At 37.1% G+C, this 20,590-nt stretch overlaps 1 protein-coding gene and 1 long non-coding RNA gene across 3 annotated transcripts; one reads left to right on the forward strand and one right to left on the reverse strand.

Annotated features, from left to right (window-relative positions):
• Positions 1–13,265: 13,265 nt before the first annotated feature.
• Positions 13,266–15,165, reverse strand: LOC122051346. The gene is made up of 2 exons (XR_006131432.1): positions 13,693–15,165; positions 13,266–13,608 (listed from the first exon to the last, which is right to left on the reverse strand). It is a non-coding gene; the product is annotated as an uncharacterized LOC122051346 (long non-coding RNA).
• Positions 15,166–15,266: 101 nt separating this feature from the next.
• LOC122051347 (GDT1-like protein 4) lies at positions 15,267–19,371 on the forward strand. Of its 2 annotated transcripts, none has more exons than XM_042612444.1 (9): positions 15,267–15,477; positions 15,561–15,629; positions 15,710–15,850; positions 15,951–16,049; positions 16,131–16,203; positions 16,909–16,994; positions 17,734–17,817; positions 18,030–18,089; positions 19,065–19,371. In XM_042612444.1, the coding sequence occupies exons 1-9, from the start codon at positions 15,391–15,393 to the stop codon at positions 19,251–19,253; spliced, it is 888 nt and encodes a 295-aa protein (XP_042468378.1). In that variant the 5' UTR covers positions 15,267–15,390; the 3' UTR covers positions 19,254–19,371. The 2 variants fall into 2 exon arrangements, with proteins under 2 accessions (XP_042468378.1, XP_042468379.1); XM_042612445.1 differs by having other exon boundaries at positions 15,725–15,850.
• The last annotated feature ends 1,219 nt before the right edge of the window (positions 19,372–20,590 follow it).

Here is a 20,590-nt window from a genome sequence, read left to right on the forward strand (position 1 = left end):
AGGGGTCTTTAACCCCACCCATAGTAGGTTTCGTCTTTCTGCTAAAGATAGACATGATCATGAAAGAGATGTAATGGGGACCAAATGCAAGGCAAGTTGGATGAGTCTATCTAGTGAATCGCGTAATTATAGGAAAAAGCTTCTACCAAACCCTACCGCTTCCTATAGAGAAGTCAAACGGACGTGTCTTTTCAAGTAAATGGGCCATTGAAACTCTCACTACACCCCATTACGAGCTGGACAAAGATAGGACTATCTTACATATAGTAAATACAAGGATTAATGAACCCTCGGGTAGGAATTCCTACCGTGCATGTATTGTCTAACGGCTCCTGCAACAGGTCGCATCTAAAAATATTTAAATGTTACACCCCATTTAATTTAACTACAACTATAGAGACACAGCGAATCAAAGACCCTGCTTGTGTGAAAGTAATAAATTTATAGAGACACACCAAATAAATAATTGTAACATACCACATCAAGGTCTATTCATCCGTCACGTCCATGGAATGACCACTCATAGATGTTTTTATGAAAGCTATGACAACTCATAACTGTCATAAATCTTGACTAATGAAGACTCACAAAATCGGGCTTGTCAGAAGCACAGCTGTGGCCGCGTAATGGCAAGGCAACTATTCTCATACCGAATAGAAAGCGACTCTGATTTTCTATATAACACCGGCAGGGAGGCTGCTTACATGACCATCTGATTCCAAGATGAGTAGTTCAACTTGGATTTACGCCATTTTCACGACACCACCGTCCTCTTTTCTTTCATTGCAACTAGGCAACATATTCAAATGTTTCTTTCATGTAGTAACGAGGCTCCATATGATTCTTGCGACGACGAACTTCTCCCAACCTTGACCAAATAACATGGATAAGCTAAGGCGGTCTATCATCGCCCAACACTCTTGTGTTCGCAATGAAGACCCTTAGAGTTCACTGAGGAAATCATAATGGAGTAACCCTACGAATCGTGCCTCCATGAACTTCTCCCACGTCTCCCACCGGCAAGGAATTTTAGTTTTGCGAAGACCACTATCAAAGGATCACCGTTCGTTCCTGCGTAATGGCCTGTAAGGGAGTGGTCTGACTTTTGTACAATCTTCCGTTTGTGTACCACAGAGCCTCAGTCATTCCCTCAGGAATTCTCTTTGATTTACAAATACATTATGGCGTCGGCGAGTTTACAGTTTCTATGGAATATCTGTAGCAGCTACTAATTAATGTATTAGTCTAATTATATTTCATTGGCATGTGGGGATATGTTTAATCGGTAAAATAAAATGGATTCATTATTCTATATCATTGTCAATAACTAGGAACATAGTATTGGTAAATCTGGTGCACGTTGTAGCAGCTACAATATTATAGCTGCTACACCAAAGCAGCTAGTATTTGTTTACTTCTATCTGGCTTTGCATCATCCCCTTTTCCCAGGTGTAATAAAATATAAGTTATAAACAATTTAAGCTGCGACATGGTGTAGCAGCTTTTGTACATTAATTCCATGCAGGAATTTAATACATGGTGTAGCAGCTTTTGTGCAACAAGTCCTCGAAAAGAGTCGACCTTTTGACTCGTCAATAACATGCGTTGGGTTTGCCTATAATTACTCACGTAACCTAATTTATAGGTTTAACGTAGTCACGTATCGTATTGGTGCTATATCTTGTTATCCTAGTACTGAGTAGATACTACATTATGTAGCATCTACTGCAAGATGATTATAGACACCGGATTACCATAGTTTTGCACTTGTAGCTGAACCTTCGTTTCCATATTACACATTAATTGCAACCGAAGGGGTCGGTTATATAAAATAATACTTTTGTCAATAAACAGGTGTAGCAGTTAGTGCGGATCAGCTGCTACAGCTTATAGCAATATAGCTTAATTGTAGCTGTTGCACTTTGTAGCAGCTACCTAGGATTATCTGCTACAACGTGTAGCAGTTATGCTAGTGTTATACTTTATGATGTATCTACTACCACGCGCGGCCACTAGTGCATTGCATGCCAAAACGTTGTCGTAGAAACTGTTGAGTAGAAGAATTTCACATTTTTTTTTCAACTTATTATACATACCAACATTGTAGCAGTTTTTTCTCCTCCATTCCATAAACCGCATTAATGGCAACCTGATGGGGTGGTAAAAATTTAGTATAATTTATCACGCTACATTTTTAAAGTTATCTCCTACAAATTACAACAGCATCTCATTAGTAGATGCAACAATCTGTAGCAGTTATTGCGGGTAAGCATCTTCAAAATTTTTAAGCTTCTCACGATTAGCAGCAACAAGTTGTAGTATCTACTTCCTATCAAAAAAATATACAATTGTCTTTTGCCACATTTAATATACATAATCTTTAGCTGCTATACAATGTATTATCTTCGCAAGGCATTGACAGCAGTATTACAAATAATTAACACCACGAAGCCTAATTTTTTTACTCTAATCAGTTTCACAATGCGTTTACAATCAGATTATCAATACCTTTACACCCCCACCTTGTCATTAATCCAGTGTTTGCTATTAAAAATTTTATGACCAACATGAAAACTAAATTCTCTCATTCCATCTTGTCCAAAATTTGTTGGCCTTCGATACATTAAACTCTCAGCGTATCGCATCACAAAAATTACACAATCTAGCCTGCAAGATAGAGTTAATATCACACTGTCAATAACATAATTAGTAGCAGAGGATTGGACATGTATCAAATTTATGATTAAGCATATCTACTTACGATTTAACTTGTGTTGGCCCCGGGATCGTAGAAACCTCAAATTTTCTTGACATTAAGGAGTGTAGTCCTGGATACCACATTTCGTAGTAAGGTGGGTCAATATTTTAAAAAAAAATCAACCTGCACGAGTTTGAAGTTTGTAACCAATGCACACATACATCCATTACAATATGATTTACTCAACATGAAAGTTACTTACAAACTTTCGAAACTTAGATGTGTATAGTTGTAAGGATCCAAGTGAGTTGTAATGCAAATATTGAGCTTCTTAGAGGTCTATGATCAGTAGGTGTCAGTGATCATCTGCATTATTTAATGGACAGAATATATACCTGAGTGGTTTGTCGGTGTCAGTGCTGTTAGAGTGTATACTAAAAGTCTAACTTTTGGTATAAACATTTATCTAGAAATAAAAATCACATTGGTCAAATGTCTACATTTATGATAAATGTAGTTGTTCAATTAATTTATATTGTAGATAACATGGTGTGGGATGTCACACACAGAGGATCATGTTATCAGTACCTTATAAATTATAAACAGTAGCTCACGACCAAGATGGAAAGAAACAAACCATTGGAAGGTCATAGTGTAATTAGGTATTAGTTTATCTTAACTATATAATTACACTAGTACACTTAGAGTGTATTGAGTAGGACCATTAGAGGTCGTTTCTTTTATACTGACTTTATGAAGGAACAAAGATCTCAGTTATTATGGAAGTGTGTGCTCTTAATCCTAATATAATAACAAGCACATATATTTGATATTTATTTATTTAATTTATCAATGGGTGAGATTTAGTTCGATAAATCAATAAGCCCGATAAGTTGGGAAATGATATCACTTATAGTGTGTGTTGTTGATTATAGAAGGAAACTGTGTCCTAGTGATCTAGGTTGATAATGTCCCCAAGAGGAGCTCATAAGGATTGTCATGTTAAACCCTGCAGGTGGACTTAGTCCGACATGACGATAAGGTTGAGTGGTACTACTCTTGGACTAAGATATTAATTAAATGAGTTGTCAGTAACTCACTTAATTAGTGGACATTCGACATCTTAAACACAGGGAGACTAATACACTCATAATAAGAAGGAGCCCAAAATGTAATTTGGGATTGGTGCGGTAGTTCAATAATAGTTCTTTAGTGGAATGAATTATTATTGATGAAATTAAGTTGTGTGTTCGGGGCGAACACGGGATGCTTAATTTCATCGGGAGACCAAAATCAATTCCTCCTCTCGGTCCCTATCGTAGCCTCTTGTATATAGAGATTTATACCCACCACATACCCACCTTCTTACCCATCCAATGGGGTCGGCCAAGCTAGCTTGGAACCCAAGCTAGGGCCGACCAAGACCAAGTGGATGAGCCAAGTTGGTGGCCGCCCAAAGCTTGGGTCCCAAGCTTAGGTGGCCGACCACTAGAATATTAAAAAGGATTTTTATTAAAATTATTTCTTATGTGGATATCATGTTTAAAAAATTAAAAAAGTTCCTTTTATAGCTTTCTACAAAAGATTAAGAGAAGAAATTAATCTCTTTCCTTATTTGTAGATTAAAAGGATGGTTTTAATTTTTGGTAAAAACTTTCCTTATTTGTAAATTATCCACATGTTTAAAAGAGAGTTTAAAATTTGAAATCTTTCCTTATTTGTTGAAAATGTGGATTTTAAATTTTAAGAAAACTTTCCTTTTTAAACCATGTTCATGATTTAAAAGAGAGTTTAAAAAATTAAATATTCTCTTTTATATGTTTCTACAAAAAATTAAGAAAAGATTTGATATCTTTCCTTATTTGTAGATTAAAAGAGATTTTAATTTTTACAGATAACTTTCTTTTTATCCACATGTTAAAAGAAAGATTTTAATTTATAAAGTTTCCTTTTTATTAACCAATCGTGAAGGGATAAAAATTATTGGAGAAATTTTTTATAAATTTCTGGAGACAAATTAGGAAGTTTTAATTAATTAAAACTTTCCTTGTTTTGGGGAGAAGAGTGGCCGGTCAAATAAATTGGAGAAGAGAAAATTATTTTTAATTAAATAAATTTTCCTTTTCATGGCAAAAGAATTAAGGAAGTTTTTATTTAAATTTCCTTATTTGCCAAGACCAAGGATTATAAAAGAGGGGGTAGAGGTGCCTTCATGAAAAATGACTCTATTTTATTTTCTCCCTCTTTTCTTTCTTAATGTGGTCGGCCCTTCTCCTTTTCTCTCTTCCTCTTGTGTGGCCGAAATCCTTTATCTCTTGGAGCTTGGAGGAAGTGGCCGGATCTAGCTTGAGGAAGAAGGAGAGAAAGCTTGCATCCCTTGGAGCTTGGTTGGTGAAAAAAGTTCTTCATCCTTTAGAAGATATGCTTGGCTGAAACTTGAAGGAAGGAAGAAGAAGGTGTCTTGGTGGTTCTCATCTCGGAAGATCATTGCCCACACAATGTTCGAGGATAGAAGAGGAATCCGGTAGAAGACCTAGAGGTTTTTTGTTTGCAAAAGAAAAGGTATACTAGTATTTAATTTCCGCATCATACTAGTTTTATTTCTTTGTAAAAATACCAAATACAAGAGGCATGCGATTCTAGTATTTCGAATTTGTTTTCAATATTGTGTTCTTTTATTTTTCTTTTCCTTGTGATTTGATTGTTCTTTTCGGTTGACCTAAAGTTATTTAAGAAAATTAAATATTAGCTTTCCTTAAAAGGCTTTGTCTAGGCGGTGGTGGTTGTTCTCATATCCAAGAAGGCCATGTGCCTCGCCATGCAATCCTGGAAGCCAATTTTGGAAATTAATATTTAATGGAATTAATAACCTAGGTGATTTGGATCAAACGTGTTAAGTTCCGCAGGAGATCCAAGTCTAAACCTAAAAGAACAAATAAGTTAAACTTAGGATCAAATGTGTAAAGTTCCGCAGGCGATCCAAGTTTAATTTAAAAGAACACATGGTAGCTAGGAAAAGGTTCAGACCTTTGTACAAAATTTTTGTACAGTGGAACCGTTAGGCTTTCCGAGTAGCAACCAACAAGTGCTTGCTGCTAGGCCAAATGCCTCATATGATATCATTGCAAAAAAATCCTGTGTATGCAGACAAACATTGTTGGAGGCATATATTGAAAATAAAAACTAGATAGGAGTAGTTGTTCTCATCCTTACATCAAAACCAACAGGACAAAATATAGATGGCCAATAAGGGATGCCGGAAGTTTTGGCTTCCTCTGCAATTACTGTAAAATATGCATTTATGCAATCACCATCTCTGTAGCCAGTCCAATCAAAGATACACATGAAAGATGCCAAACCCAATGATATAGTTCCATTGGACCATATTGGTTTTGTCGTAACCCTACAAAAAACAATAAAAAAAAAAACCTTTACATTAGTTTTGTTTACGTCACCCCTCCCAATAGCTGCTACACTTAAAGCAGTTGCCTAAAATATATGTGTTATATAAACTTTAATATCAGGTGCAGGAGTAGATTTGCTTAAACACAATGAAATGTTTGATTCACTATTAATTAAGCAAAACCACTTCCAAGATAAATAACCTTGTGTTCACAATCAAATGGTATATAACTCAAAAAACTTCCAACTCACGTTAGCTGCCTCAGTTTCAACAACGTCTCTACCACAACAGCATCTTTATTTTTCTTAAAATATGACTTCGATTGCTGAAACAAAATATATAGGCAAGGTTTCAACGTGAGTATTCAAATGTGAATTAAGAGTAATAGAAGACACATTTAACCAACATAACCCGTACCTTAAGTATTTTGGATTTAAGTTGGGTAAGGGTAGACAAATTTTCATTCGATGAAGATGTGGCAGCTACATCAGAAGATGGTACATGGCCTTCTTGTACTTTAACAGGAGCCTCCCCAACTGCCTCTCCTTTGCCCTTGGCCTTCTCTACCTCATACTCATCTTCAAAAATTACTCTTTTACTCCTTTTGGCCAAGTGCAATCCCTTAATCTCTTTTCCAGTTGGGGGTTTCCTTCTCTTTGTAGCACAAGTCTTTGTCCTGGGTACTGGCCGCGTGGCAGGTAATGGGTGAATAACCTTGGCAAGCAACTGACTTTCAAGCTCTTTGATTTTTCTCTCTTGTTCTGCTATATTTTGCTCTTTTACCTTTATACTTCTGTTCTTCTCATCTATTATTTTATCCTTGGAAGCTAATGATTTTTTTGCACCACTGGCAAAAAAAATTTTCTCCTGATTTAGCTCACTTATTATGCGCTCCATCTAGGCAATGACCTGGTCCTTGCCCTCAACCACAGACTCCAGTCGAGATTTTTCTGCCTCCCAGGCTTGACATTTTGTACAAGTCTCTTTTTCCTCAACATATTCTACACAAAATGGCTCTGGACCTCGATACGGCTTTTCCATACATTTTGCTGCCTGTACAGGAACTTGGTGGGGATCGTTTGAGAGCAGGTGTCTCTAGGTCCGAAGGTTGCAAATCAACAATTATTTGTGCAGGAGGTAATTCAGCGATCCTCGACTTTATTGTCTCCACGCGGGAGCCTGACCACTTCCATCTGCATATTCTTGGAAGGGCATGCTGTCTGTAAGGATCCATTATTCTGACATGTTCACACATCCAGACCTGCAATACAATAAAAACTGTCAAAATTTGATACATTCTGGATTTATCTTATGAGACTATCATTATATTTAGAGACTTACGGCAAGGAGCTGTGCGAGGAGCTTGCATTACCGCAAGGCCCTCAGGTTTCACCCTTAGTGAAAGCATCGAACCAATGGCCCCCAGCTGCAGGTTGATATAGTCATATACAGCCTTACACCAATTATACCTACCTAAATTAGCAAAATCATCTACGCATTCTATTAGTGATTGTACTGGTAATCTAGATATGCTGCTAGTAGTAGTAAATAAAACACTAACAAAGAAATACAATATTAATAATTGACAAAACAGAGTATCGATTTCAGCAGAGGGAGGTTGGTTGCTGAGGTTTATCAGCTTCTTCTCCAGCTCCTTCTGTGTACACTCCACATTATGGAAGTGTTGTAGAAATAGTGGGGTGGTAGCTACATGCTGTTGCAAAATAACTTCAGCGCAGTGGTCTGGAAGTTCAAGTATCAATGAGACGTCTTTCCTGGTGAAGCTAATCTCCTTGTTATGAAAGATGAAGCATCTGGCTTTCACGTCCCAATTGTCAAACATATTTTGAATAAGACTTCGAATATTTGCAATTTCAGGCATGGCTAATGTCCAAGCAAATGAGCTTCCATTGATCATCTCCAGCTGTCGGTCGGTTATGTGGAGTGATGATATAAACCCCTTGAAGTGAGGGTAGTTACTTTTCCAGTGCACTTTCTTGCGATATGCACGGGAAGCTGCAGTTCTCTGGCTCGCCATTTAGTTCTGTCAAACACAAACATAAGCTCATAATGCTACTCACTTCCCTTATGTGTAATCTCTATATTATAAATCATAATATAAACCCCGATACTGTTATTAGTAAGTAGTAATCTGACCCTAATACATTACCATGTCTATAATCTCTATATTATCAACCATAATATGAAACCTGAGACTCTTATAAGTAACCATAATCTAATACATTACAAGTTCTATAATCTCTCCTATATAAAACAATGTGACTAGTTGTGCTTAACATGAGTACTCTACACGTTGTAGCAGTTAGTGTCAAGTAGCTGCAACATTTGTAAGAAGACAATGGAGACTGTAGTGTTTAAGAGAGTTGTTTCATTTTATAGCAGTTCAACGACAAGAGCTGCACCACGAAAGATATATATTTTTGTTTTAAACTCATTGTTCCCTCAAAGTAAACCATCTTTGGTGAGCGACCTAAAATCATTAAACCCCTAGCAGCTAGGAGACAGTTCTCAACCCTAAATATTCAAAATATCCAAGTAGCCGAAGCTTTGGAACATAAACCCTAACATATTACTTACAATGAAGGCGAAGCTTCGAATGACAAAAAGAACGTCGCAGAGCAGAGAGGTTGATTGATGAAGACTCCGTGGGCCACCGAACAACTATCGAAGAAATTCCTTCGAAATATTTGTCACACGGCGAGTTTAGGGTTAAAAACTTTGATCTATGAGGGTAAAAATGTATTTGAACATTATAAATATATATTATCACAATAATTGAAAAACTAACCGAAGCAGCTCAGGCAGATACGATAATTTTAAAAACTTTTTTTTGATGTTGATAATCTGTGTACAATAAGAAAATCATGGCTACCAACGATAGGACTTATGAATTTAGCTGGCACATGTTTTGCCAGCTACATGTAGTGTAGCTGCTACAAGGTGTTGTAGTTATTAGCCGAGGTAGCTGTTGCATCGCGTCACAGCAAAGCAAATAAAATCAAATGCGCTGAAGCATCTGAAATATTTTTAAATCAATTATTAAGCAATTTTAATTAAAGACATGACCAGTAAATAATTTTAGGGTTAATATTTTTACAAAAATACTGCTACTAAAAATGGGACTTACCGCATTAGCTGCAACAAGTTGTGGCAGCTACATGTTGACGTAGCTGCTACAATGTGTAGTCTTATTAGCCGAGTACGTTAATCTCTGCTAGAAAATGACAAGGTAGTTGCTACAAGGTGTGGCAGCTTCATGCACAGTTAACTGCTACACGTTGTAGCAGCTTCCTCCCCATGAAGCTGCTACACCTTGTAGCAGCAAATGAAAGTCCACCGGAGAGCAGGCGGTTGGTGCAACCGACCTTTCACTTTCCCGGCAGGGGCCAAGTGGTCAGCCGGATGACCTTCGACGAAGATGAGGGAGACGGAGGGAGCGAAAGAGAGAGAATTCCAATCAATCTGTAGCAGGAAAGGCGCTGAAGCAGCGAAAATTTTTTTTAAAAATAATTTTTGAATCGGGTTGATAAAGACATTATGAAAACTATGGGTACCGAGTACGTTAATCTTTGCTAGAAAATGACAAGGTAGCTGCTACAACGTGTGGCAGCTTCATGCACAGTTAACTGCTACACGTTGTAGCAGCTTCCTCCCCATGAAGCTGCTACACCTTGTAGCAGCAAATGAAAGTCTACCAGAGAGCAGGCGGTTGGTGCAGCCGACCTTTCACTTTCCCGACAGGGGCTCAAGTGGTCAGTCGGACGACCTTCGACGAAGACGAGGGAGACGGAGGGAGCGAAGGAGAGAGAATTCCAATCAATCTGTAGCAGGAAAGGCGTTGAAGCAGTGAAAAAATTTTTAAAAAATAATTTTTGAATCGGGTTGATAAAGACAATATGAAAACTATGGGTACCGAGTACGTTAATCCCTGCTAGAAAATGATAGCAGCTTCCTCCCCATGAAGCTGCTACACCTTGTAGCAGCAAATGAAAGTCCACCGGAGAGCAGGCGGTTGTTGGAGCTGTCGACCATCCAGGTCATAGCATAAGTCCTTCCGACCTTCTACCACGACCAATCCAAGTCATATCCTACAAGCACGGTTTCATCAATCGTAGTAGTTGATGCAACGGTTAGAAATGCTAGCAAAGCCGCGGTGCATCTTTATACAATTATTACAGCTATTTTTATACTGATTTCACAAGGTAATAACGGTGTGGATTAAGAAATTAAATTGGAGTGAGGTGGTAGGATCTCACAGTAGACCTGCGATTGAAGACGCTGGAGCAACTTTCTGGCCGGGAGCGCGAGGGACGAGTTTCGACGGAGGGATCGAGGGAAGGGGGGAGGGGGAGCGGCGAGTCAGACAAAAAATATTGAACTTTCCGGGGAAGCGTCATGTCGCCCGGAGGACGGACGCCGGAGGGGACCGGGAGCGAGGGAGAGAGAGCGGAGAGGGAGGGGGAGAGAGAGAGCAACGAGGGAGATTTTTTTTTTTGATAATAAGCACCGTCGAAATTTTGAACAAAGACGAGAAAGGGAGAGAGTAACTTCCACGGATTATTTTATTTGTAGTGAAACCGAGCTGCCGGTGCCACGTCTGCGCGTCGCCCAGCATATCAAAACTCTATATATATATATATATACATAATCGATCTGCTGCGGTGAGAGTCCTGCGGTTTTCGTGCGGCACGCTTATGTGGCGAGTTCCACATCATCCGCGTGAGAAGTTATAAGCAGAATCGCGTTAAACTTCTCCTCACGCGATTCTTCACCACGAAACCTAGCCACTCCTCCCTCTCCGAATCGCCGAACGCGCCTCCCTCTCTGAATCGTCGAAGCGCCCCTCTCGCCGCAAATGCGCCTCTCTCTCGCTGAAGCTACGGGACCAGACGTACGACTCTCTCTCGCAGCGAGCCCTTTTCTACCGTGAGCTCTCCCTCGTCGTGAGCTCTCCAAATCGCCCATCACCCATCCCTCTCGCGCCGAAGCTGGATCTACGACTCTCTCTCTAGCCAAAGCGCCCCTCTCGCCGCAAGCACACCTCTCTCGCTCTGAGCTCTCCTGCGGCGAGCTCTCTCTCGCTAGATCTAGGGTTTCTCACTCTGCAACCTCTCTTCGCCGACAAACTCCTTCACTGGTAAAAGCTCGTATACTCAGGCGAAAAATGATGTTTCTTTAGAGTGACCTCAGTTGCAACTTTGAGATTTACCTTCCGGCTTTTATATTTTCTAGCCTCATCTAAACCTTCCGGCTTTTATATTTTCTTGTAAAACAGATCTTACAATTTTTCTTTTGAACATCAAATTCAAGTGGCCCTGCAGCCTCTTCGATCTGTAATTTATTAACTTTTAGATGTTTGAACATAGCCTTATGCATTATTTTACTGTTTCTTTCCTAAGAATTTGCTTCTGTTTATCAGAATCGCTTCTGTTTTATATCGACAGAAAAGGAAGATGAATTTCACTAGTTTTTGGGAAATGTGTTTCATTTAGTCTACTCACTTTATTGAATATGTTTTGTGATAAATAGAGTACCATTTACAATAGTCTAATGAATGTAGAATTACTTCAACCATGGAAGGCTCCTCTGGAGGGAGGGAGTCAACTTTAACTTTGATGGTGAGGAATATTTGTGGGTGTTATCTTACAAACTTTGCATTTACATCTGTCAAGAACCTAATGCAGGCTTTTGTCTCTCATTTTTCTCCTATTTTAAGTTATTTACTGGTTCGATCAAATTGATCTATTACGTTGAATGAGTGATTCCAGCCATTGAATTTTGACTTAGTTCACAGAACATGGCGCTTCATTCTCCTATATGTGTAATTTAAATTCTTTAGACATCCATAGCATATTCTTTGTGTGTGAGTGCAACATGAAATTTTGCTTAGCTCATTTTTAAAATCAGTTCTCAAAAGCTTGTGTTTGAACTGCTTAATGTTGGAAAATTTTGGCAGTTTAAATTTATAAGAATTTGCAAATTTTGAATTTTGATAATTTACTAGCATTAATTATCTCAAACAAACAGATTATTATGAGATAATAGTGGAAATGCATTAACGTGAGATTTGTTTCGTGTAGTTTTTATTATTATTGTTTTGACAACAAATCTAGGGTTGCACTGAAAATCTTATGTTCTTTATATTTGTATAGATATGATGAAGAAGGCACCAAATGCTAGAATGGCACATCCATGGCCAGACCACTTTTATCCATTGCATGTGGCACTTGGAGCTGCAGGGGAAAGAGCAAAGGTTGAATTAATTCTACTATTTTATTTTTTTTCTTCTTGTGTTGTATGTTCTGGGGTCAGGTATCGGACTGTAACTATTTGTTTGTTGGCTTCGGGTGTTGTAATTTGTTTCTAAATAGCCAGTTGCTTAAACTTGTAATGATAGTTTCATTTCTTAATTCTGTATCTTTATCTCTTGTAACGACAGTATGTTGGCCTCGTGAAGTTGTTTATTCTCGTGTCAAATTATATACTAGTTGCTTGCTTCATTGTTTCCTACAAGTGATCTCCCTGTGTATATTAGTAAACTTTGTTGTTGTTGTTTCAGTGAAAGAACTTTATTGAATTTTGTATTAATTAGTTAAAATATCATAAATTTGCTTCACCTCTCTGCCGTGGAGCTTCTCAAGGAGTCTCCTTTTCTTTCTTTCTCTCTCTCTCTCATTCCATGAGTAATTATTGTCTAACAACTAAAGGCAAAAATAGTTCGATTTTCCTCATTTTTCTTGTGCCGGCAAAGCCTACATTTGAGAGGTTTAGGTACTGCAATCTCTTTAGGAAGCCAATGAAGCGTGGTATATGAAGGTCATTGAAGTTGTTGTAGCTCAAATTCAAATGTCTCAGAAACTTGAGCGGGAGCAAGGAATGATCCACTCTCCCACTCAAGTTCCACATGTCATATCATGGATCAGATGCATTTGCATATGGATTATGGAGATCAATACTGATAACTGATGCAGTGCTAAGACACAGTTGCTACTACAAAATAAAAGCAATAAGTGGACAATCCAAGAACAACATTAGAGACTCATTATAGCTACATGTTGAAATTGAAGAGGACCAAACTAACAAGATCCTCAAATATATTGAAAGCTACAACACCATTATCATACCACAATTACAACACCAACATTATTCAACAGTGTTTAATGATATAAATTAACAAACCAAGTTTACATCTAGAATTACAACATTTAACCATTTACAAACCAAGTTTGCGTCAAGTAGTCAATGTCAGTAGCGGATCTAGAAAAAAATTTAAAAGGGTGCTAGATAAAATTTTAAGATAGTCTAACTCCCGAAAGCCACGTAGTCTTGCTGATGACAAAGGAGGTCATGAAATTTAAAGAAATTGACAAATGTCACTACACTTCCAGATGCTTTGGTCCCTCTCATTAGCAGTAAACATGTGTTGTAGACCAAACAAAGAAACCTCCAGGTCTAAGAATCCTATTGAGCTCCAGTGGCTTCCCACCTGCATTAACATAGTTCAAATATAAAATTGAGGATAAACATTACTCTACAAAAGTAAAAGAATTGACTAAAATATAACATGTACCATCTGCATCCCAGTGGACTATCCGCGTGAGAAGTTGATAACACCGCGAATGCAGAATCACGTCAAACCTCTCCTCGCGATTATTCTCCACGAAACAAATCTCACGTTAATGCATTTCCACTATTATCTCATAATAATCTGTTTGTTTGAGATAATTGATGCTAGTAAATTATCAAAATTCAAAATTTGCAAATTCTTGTAAATTTAAACTGCCAAAATTTTCCAACATTAAGCAGTTCAAACACAAGCTTTTGAGAACTGATTTTAAAAATGAGCTAAGCAAAATTTCATGTTGCACTCACACACAAAGAATATGCTATGGATGTCTAAAGAATTTAAATTAGACATCGAGGAGAATGAAGCGCCATGTTCTGTGAACCAAGTCAAAATTCAATGGCTGGAATCACTCATTCAACGTAATAGATCAATTTGATCGAACCCATGAATAACTTAAAATAGGAGAAAAATGAGAGACAAAAGCCTGCATTAGATTCTTGACAGATGTAAATGCAAAGTTTGTAAGATAACACCCACAAATATTCCTCACCATCAAAGTTAAAGTTGACTCCCTCCCTCCAGAGGAGCCTTCCATGGTTGAAGTAATTCTACATTCATTAGACTATTGTAAATGGTACTCTATTTATCACAAAGCATATTCAATAAAGTGAGTAGACTAAATGAAACACATTTCCAGAAAACTAGTGAAATTCATCTTCCTTTTCTGTCGATATAAAACAGAAGCGATTCTGATAAACAGAAGCAAATTCTCAGGAAAGAAACAGTAAAATAATGCATAAGGCTATGTTCAAACATCTAAAAGTTAATAAATTACAAATCGAAGAGGCTGCAGGGCCACTTGAATTTGATGTTCAGAAGAAAAATTGCAAGATCTGTTTTACAAGAAAATATAAAAGCCGGAAGGTTTAGATGAGGCTAGAAAATATAAAAGCCGGAAGGTAAATCTCAAAGTTGCAACTGAGGTCACTCTAAAGAAACATCATTTTTCGTCTGAGTATACGAGCTTTTACCAGTGAAGGAGTTTGTCGGCGAAGAGAGGTTGCAGAGTGAGAAACCCTAGATCTAGCGAGAGAGAGCTCGCCGCAGGAGAGCTCAGAGCGAGAGAGGCGAGCTTGCGGCGAGAGGGGCGCTTTGGCTAGAGAGAGAGTCGTAGATCCAGCTTCGGCGCGAGAGGGATGGGTGATGGGCGATTTGGAGAGCTCACGGCGAGGGAGAGCTCACGATAGAAAAGGCTCGCTGCGAGAGAGAGTCGTACGTCTGGTCTCGTAGCTTCAGCGAGAGAGGGGCGCATTTGCGGCGAGAGGGGCGCTTCGACGATTCGGAGAGGGAGGCGCGTTCGGCGATTCGGAGAGGGAGGAGTGGCTAGGTTTCGTGGTGAAGAATCGCGCGAGGAGAAGTTTGACGCGATTCTGCTCATAACTTCTCACGCGGATGACGTGGAACTCGCCACATAAGCGTGTCGCAGATCGATTATATATATATATATATATATATATATATATATATATATATATATATATATATATAATATGTAAGATATTTAAGTTACCGGTGCTTCGATCGACGCGACGCAGCTTCGAACGCGGACCAACTTCGCAGAGGCAGCAGATCCACGCGATTTCTTCCTCCTCCTTCGATCTCATAGCATCGATCAGCTTGTAGGGTTTCAGCTCCGGTGCGATGAGTAGGGCTGGCACCGGATTCGGTCTCTATTGGATCGCTCTGCTCCTCCTCCTCGTCTCGACTTCTTTGTCGGCCTTGGCGCAGGTAAGCCTCTTCTTCCTTCATCGAATTGTCGCGGCTTCTTGGTGTTCAGCTGGAGCATTTCCACGGAACTTGTTGTGTTTCAGGACGCGGAGACGGATGGTGGCGATAATACCTCGGCCGTCTTGGCCAGACCGTTGGATCGACGCACGAAAGTGAGCAGATCTCTGTGCGCTACAAGCTCCTGGTCAAATGATTGTCTTTGGGGTTTGATTTTGAGGAATGACTTATTTAGTTGCATTTACCGCAGATATTAGCCCACCCGCTCAAGAAAGATGAGGATGCAAGTTGGGAAGGAGTTGTTTCCCTGGAACAGAATGGGTTGGGTGTCTTTGATGCTTTCTTTTCTAGCTTGTCCATGATCATCGTCAGTGAGGTGTGTGCTCATTAGTCATCGATTTGATGGACATTTTTCAAAACTTTTCTTCATATCAACTTTTGTTCTTTAACTAATAGAAGAATTCGTTTTTCGCTAGATCGGGGATGAGACCTTTATAATTGCGGCTCTTATGGCAATGCGCCACCCGAAGTCAATTGTCTTGTCTGGTGCACTTAGTGCCCTTGTTGTGATGACGGTAATGCTGGATAATTTGTTCTTCTTCACTTGTTTCTCTTCAGCTCCTGTATATTGTGTTTTACTTTACCTATTCCTTTAGGTACTGTCAACTGGGCTCGGTAGAATTGTGCCCAATTTAATATCAAGGAAGCACACGAATAGTGCTGCTACAGGTAAAAAAATTTTAGTTTTTGTAATCTTTCACTTTTAGCTGCAGTTCAATTGTTGCTCAAAAAAGTCAACAGTTGCTCTATTCAATTTCTTATTGAATTGTTAATGATAAGGCATTCTTTTTCTAGTGCTTTTAATGATTTTGCTTAATCATGATATGATACTATGAGTGCATCTTAAGAAATTTGTTGATGTAGTTTGATTATTAGTAGCAAAATTTAGGAAAGGCAGAATCTGCAACCTTATTTTGGTGTTCTATGTGCTGCACATCTGCATCTAATATCTTGCCAAGATAATTTTTTTGGATGATAGATTTGTTTTCTTGTTAAATTGTCTAAAATAATTTGTGATTATATTTAGGTTTATCTGTCAAAGTTAATCCAGTCCCTTGGTAAATCTTCTTTCTGTTCTTGGTTTATTAAGTAAATTATGTTGCTCCAAATTTTGCCTCTGTGCATTCAGCTGACATTATACATTAATTGCTGAACTACATTCATTCATTCTTAGGTGCGATTACCATTTATACAGTTCGTATGTGTTGTAGAATGAATCAACTAATTTCTCAATAATACTATTACTTGTATCCTACTAAAGACATAGTGAAAAAGAAAAATACCTTTTTAGGTGTTATTAAATAGTTGCAAGCTTAACGATTGCAGTTTATTTGGAGTATTTTGAAACTATTAATATTTCCTTTTGCTATTCAGTGCTTTATGCAGTTTTTGGTTTGCGATTACTGTACATTGCCTGGAGATCAGGTCCCAAGGCATCACAGAAGAAGGAAATAGAGGAAGTATGTTTCTTCAATACCTTTTCTTTAGCTAAAATTTACTTGTCTTTTCCTTATAAATTTGTAGCTTTATTGCTTTATGGTGTTGGGCTTCTATATTTTTGTGGGAAGTTGGTTCAATGGCTTGAAATTTTCCCTCCTTATCATCAATTTTGTTTAAAATTCAAATCTTCTTGGAGTTTTGTGAAACTCTCTATAGGCTACTTTTTAACCATCCCTAAGCATCATCGCTTTTCATAATGAAATGTGAACTTCATTTTAATAAAATCAAAAATCAAATTAAATGTTTCACTATGGAAATCACTAGCAGTGGTTGTTCTACTATTTATATTCTGCTTCTCTATTTACCGACTTCTACCTTAACATCTCTTCTTGCCCATTGCTCAAGTCAATTTTCTCTGTTATTTTTTTCTTCCAGAAATGCTAAAATGGTGTTTCATCCAGATGCTCTTCGTGCCATTCTAGAAAAATTCATCTCTTTTCTTGCTTTGTTCTTATGTTTCTCCGAGAAAGGCAATCATATGAAATTTCTAACCTCTCATTAGAGCGAGAATATTTCATGATGGTGCAGTTTGTATGGAGTATTGAGCAATCGTGCATGGTAGCTTTCACTCTCAGTACTACTTACTTTGTAGTTGTTTATTCATTTTAGAATCAGAATATCAAATTATAGCTGTTGCATTATCTTACCCTTGTGGAAGTAGAAGCTCCTAGTTCTTGATCACTGATCAAACTAATGCAGGTGGAAGAGAAACTGGAGTCCGGGCAAGGAAAGTCAACATTGCGCCGCTTCTTTACCAGATTTTGCACACCTATATTCTTGGAGGTTTGAACTTCCTCACTCGTTAACTAATGAGAGGGCTTAGCCCTTGGAACTAGGTCAATAGGTTTTCTTGTCCAATTTTAGGTACACCATCACTGTGTGCGTGTAGGGACTGATGAGTGTTTGAGGATGGTGCTTTTGAATACTATGCCAATCTGGTTACCTTGATGCTCACATATCAAATGGAATATTGATGAACTACCTTCTGTTTGCAGTCGTTTATTTTAACCTTTCTGGCCGAATGGGGAGATCGCAGCCAGATAGCAACCATTGCGGTACGTAAGATCATGGATTCTGAAAAATGCATCTACCATCATCTCCCTTTGACATGGTATTCTTGTTTGCATCATGCATTGACATCTCAAAGTAGGTGAAAGGTCAACAACTTAAGCTTTGTTTCGCTTGAATGAAAATTTGATATTTTGTGATCTTTCCTTCTCTTCCTCCCCATGCTATGTGTCTATTCAAACAAACCCAACTTCAGTGAACTCCTCCTTCGTCCTCTTTCCTCCACTTTGCTTCCCTTCCTTTTTGTCTTCCTCATAATTAGAGGTTATAAACTCCTCGACTTATTTGCTCATGGGTAAAGTTATAAGCACATTACAATTTCATCTTTTTTCAAAGGGTTACCCATTCCATTTAGCTCTCTTCTAATCCCTTCCCACTTATTTAACTTTCTTTTATTTAAATTCAATCACATTCGGTTATCATAGATTTTCTTTGGGCAAAAATCAAAAGAAATCCCCTTTTATTGGAATTGTAAAGAGTTTTTTTTTCATTTAGTATCAAAAGGGCGGCCCTTTCTGTCACTACACATTTTACTTTCTGAAATTATTCTTATTTTTGACATTCTTGTAGCAGTTACAAGATTATAGCAGCTATGATTAATGTTATAACAATTATGATATCATATTTGCTACAATTGTATAGTTATAGTAGTTAAAATTTTGTAGATGCTACGTACTCAATTGTAGCAGCTACGCATAGCAATTGTGATCTTGTAGTTGTTATAACGTATAAAATAAAAATATAATTTTGAAATGTAAAATGTACAATGGCAAAACAATTTTCTTTTGAGTTGATGATTTTTAGGACATGAATAATGAATAAATGGACATTTAATTAGATGAAGCAAAATCATAAGCTGGTCTAAAGTATAGAGAATTCAAAAGAACAAGGATACGTATATTAAATGCATATTCTTCAGACTCTTTGAACTTTACCATCTACACAATCACTTGATCTGGCAGTTGGCGACCCACAAGAATGCAATTGGAGTTGCAATTGGAGCAACTCTGGGTCACACAATATGCACATCACTGGCAGTGATTGGAGGAAGCATGTTGGCATCCAAAATCTCACAAAGAACCGTCGCCGCCCTTGGCGGCCTTCTCTTTCTTGGATTCTCCTTGTCTTCGTACTTCTACCCTCCATTGTGATGAAAAAAAAAACAAAAAAACTGAGAGAAAAAAATTGTGCTGATAATTTATTTTTTCTCACAGGCAAATTTGTAACACCATTGTTTATGTTTTGCTGTGCCCTGGCCTTCTTCTCACACATCGTCATGATGGCGGTTACTTTTATGCTATTCTACTGGTCGGTTTTTAATAAAGGATAAAAATCAAAAGGACGTACACAGGAGTGTTCGGCCTATCAGTGACACGGTAATCTTTCATATACTCTTTGATATTATTATCTCAACTATTAAATTATGAATCGGCCCATCAGCTGAATGAATATGATAAATAAGTGTCATCGTAGTTATGCTACCTAATTATATTAGTTATAATTTATAGCTATTATAATATGAATATTGTTGAATAAAATTTTTTTATGGTATAGTAGTTATAAAATCATAGTTACTATAGAACAAGGAAAGTTTATGTTGTACTAGTTATAAATCGTAATTGTATTTTATAGTTTTTATGTTGTTATGATGTGAATTATAGTAGCTAATAAATTGTAATGATTATTATGTGAATATTATTGAATAGGTCACATTTATTGGATAGATTCCGGATTTAATACGTATTATAGAAGGTAATATAGAATAATGTATTTAATAATAGCTATGTTATTTTATACCGGGATGGGTGATATCCTTTCTGATTAAAAAACGTATATGATTTTTTTTTAAAATTGTTTTATTTTTTTCCGTAAATAAAAGGCCATATACTTTTAGTATTATTAAATACATGCATATATTCTCTTTTTTGGTATGATAATTAACCAGTCTAGTAGTATAGACGTCCTCTATACTTTACCCTAAAAAATCTAAATTAAAGGTTTAATTTATGAGTAAATGGGAGAAAAATTTCTAAATATAATTTCAACTTTGTATGCCTTCCTATCTGAAAAAAACAAACTTTATTTCCATCCTAAAGTTTTGTTTACTTCAATTCTCACCTAATTATTTCTCATTTTTTTTAGATAATTAATTCTTTTTAAATTAAAATTAAATATATTTTCTATCAAATTAAATATATTTTTTACTTAATATAATTCTTCCTAAATTTAGTATTATTTAAAAATAATTTAATATGTTTTATATCCAATTGAGAATTATTTAAAGAGAATATAGTATAATTTTTATAGGTAGAAAAAAAGTCTTAAAAAATATATTAAATTTTAAAAAATTATAGTGGTTTTATATTTTTTATATTGTAAAAACATATGAAAGATAATTAAATAAATTAATATCGTAACAATAGGACTATATACAGTTTAAATTGTGATCGCAACTGCAGGTAAATTTTCCCTTAATTTAATAGTAAGA

This window comes from Zingiber officinale, chromosome 3A, assembly GCF_018446385.1.
Source record: "Zingiber officinale cultivar Zhangliang chromosome 3A, Zo_v1.1, whole genome shotgun sequence".
Lineage (NCBI taxonomy): Eukaryota > Viridiplantae > Streptophyta > Magnoliopsida > Zingiberales > Zingiberaceae > Zingiber > Zingiber officinale.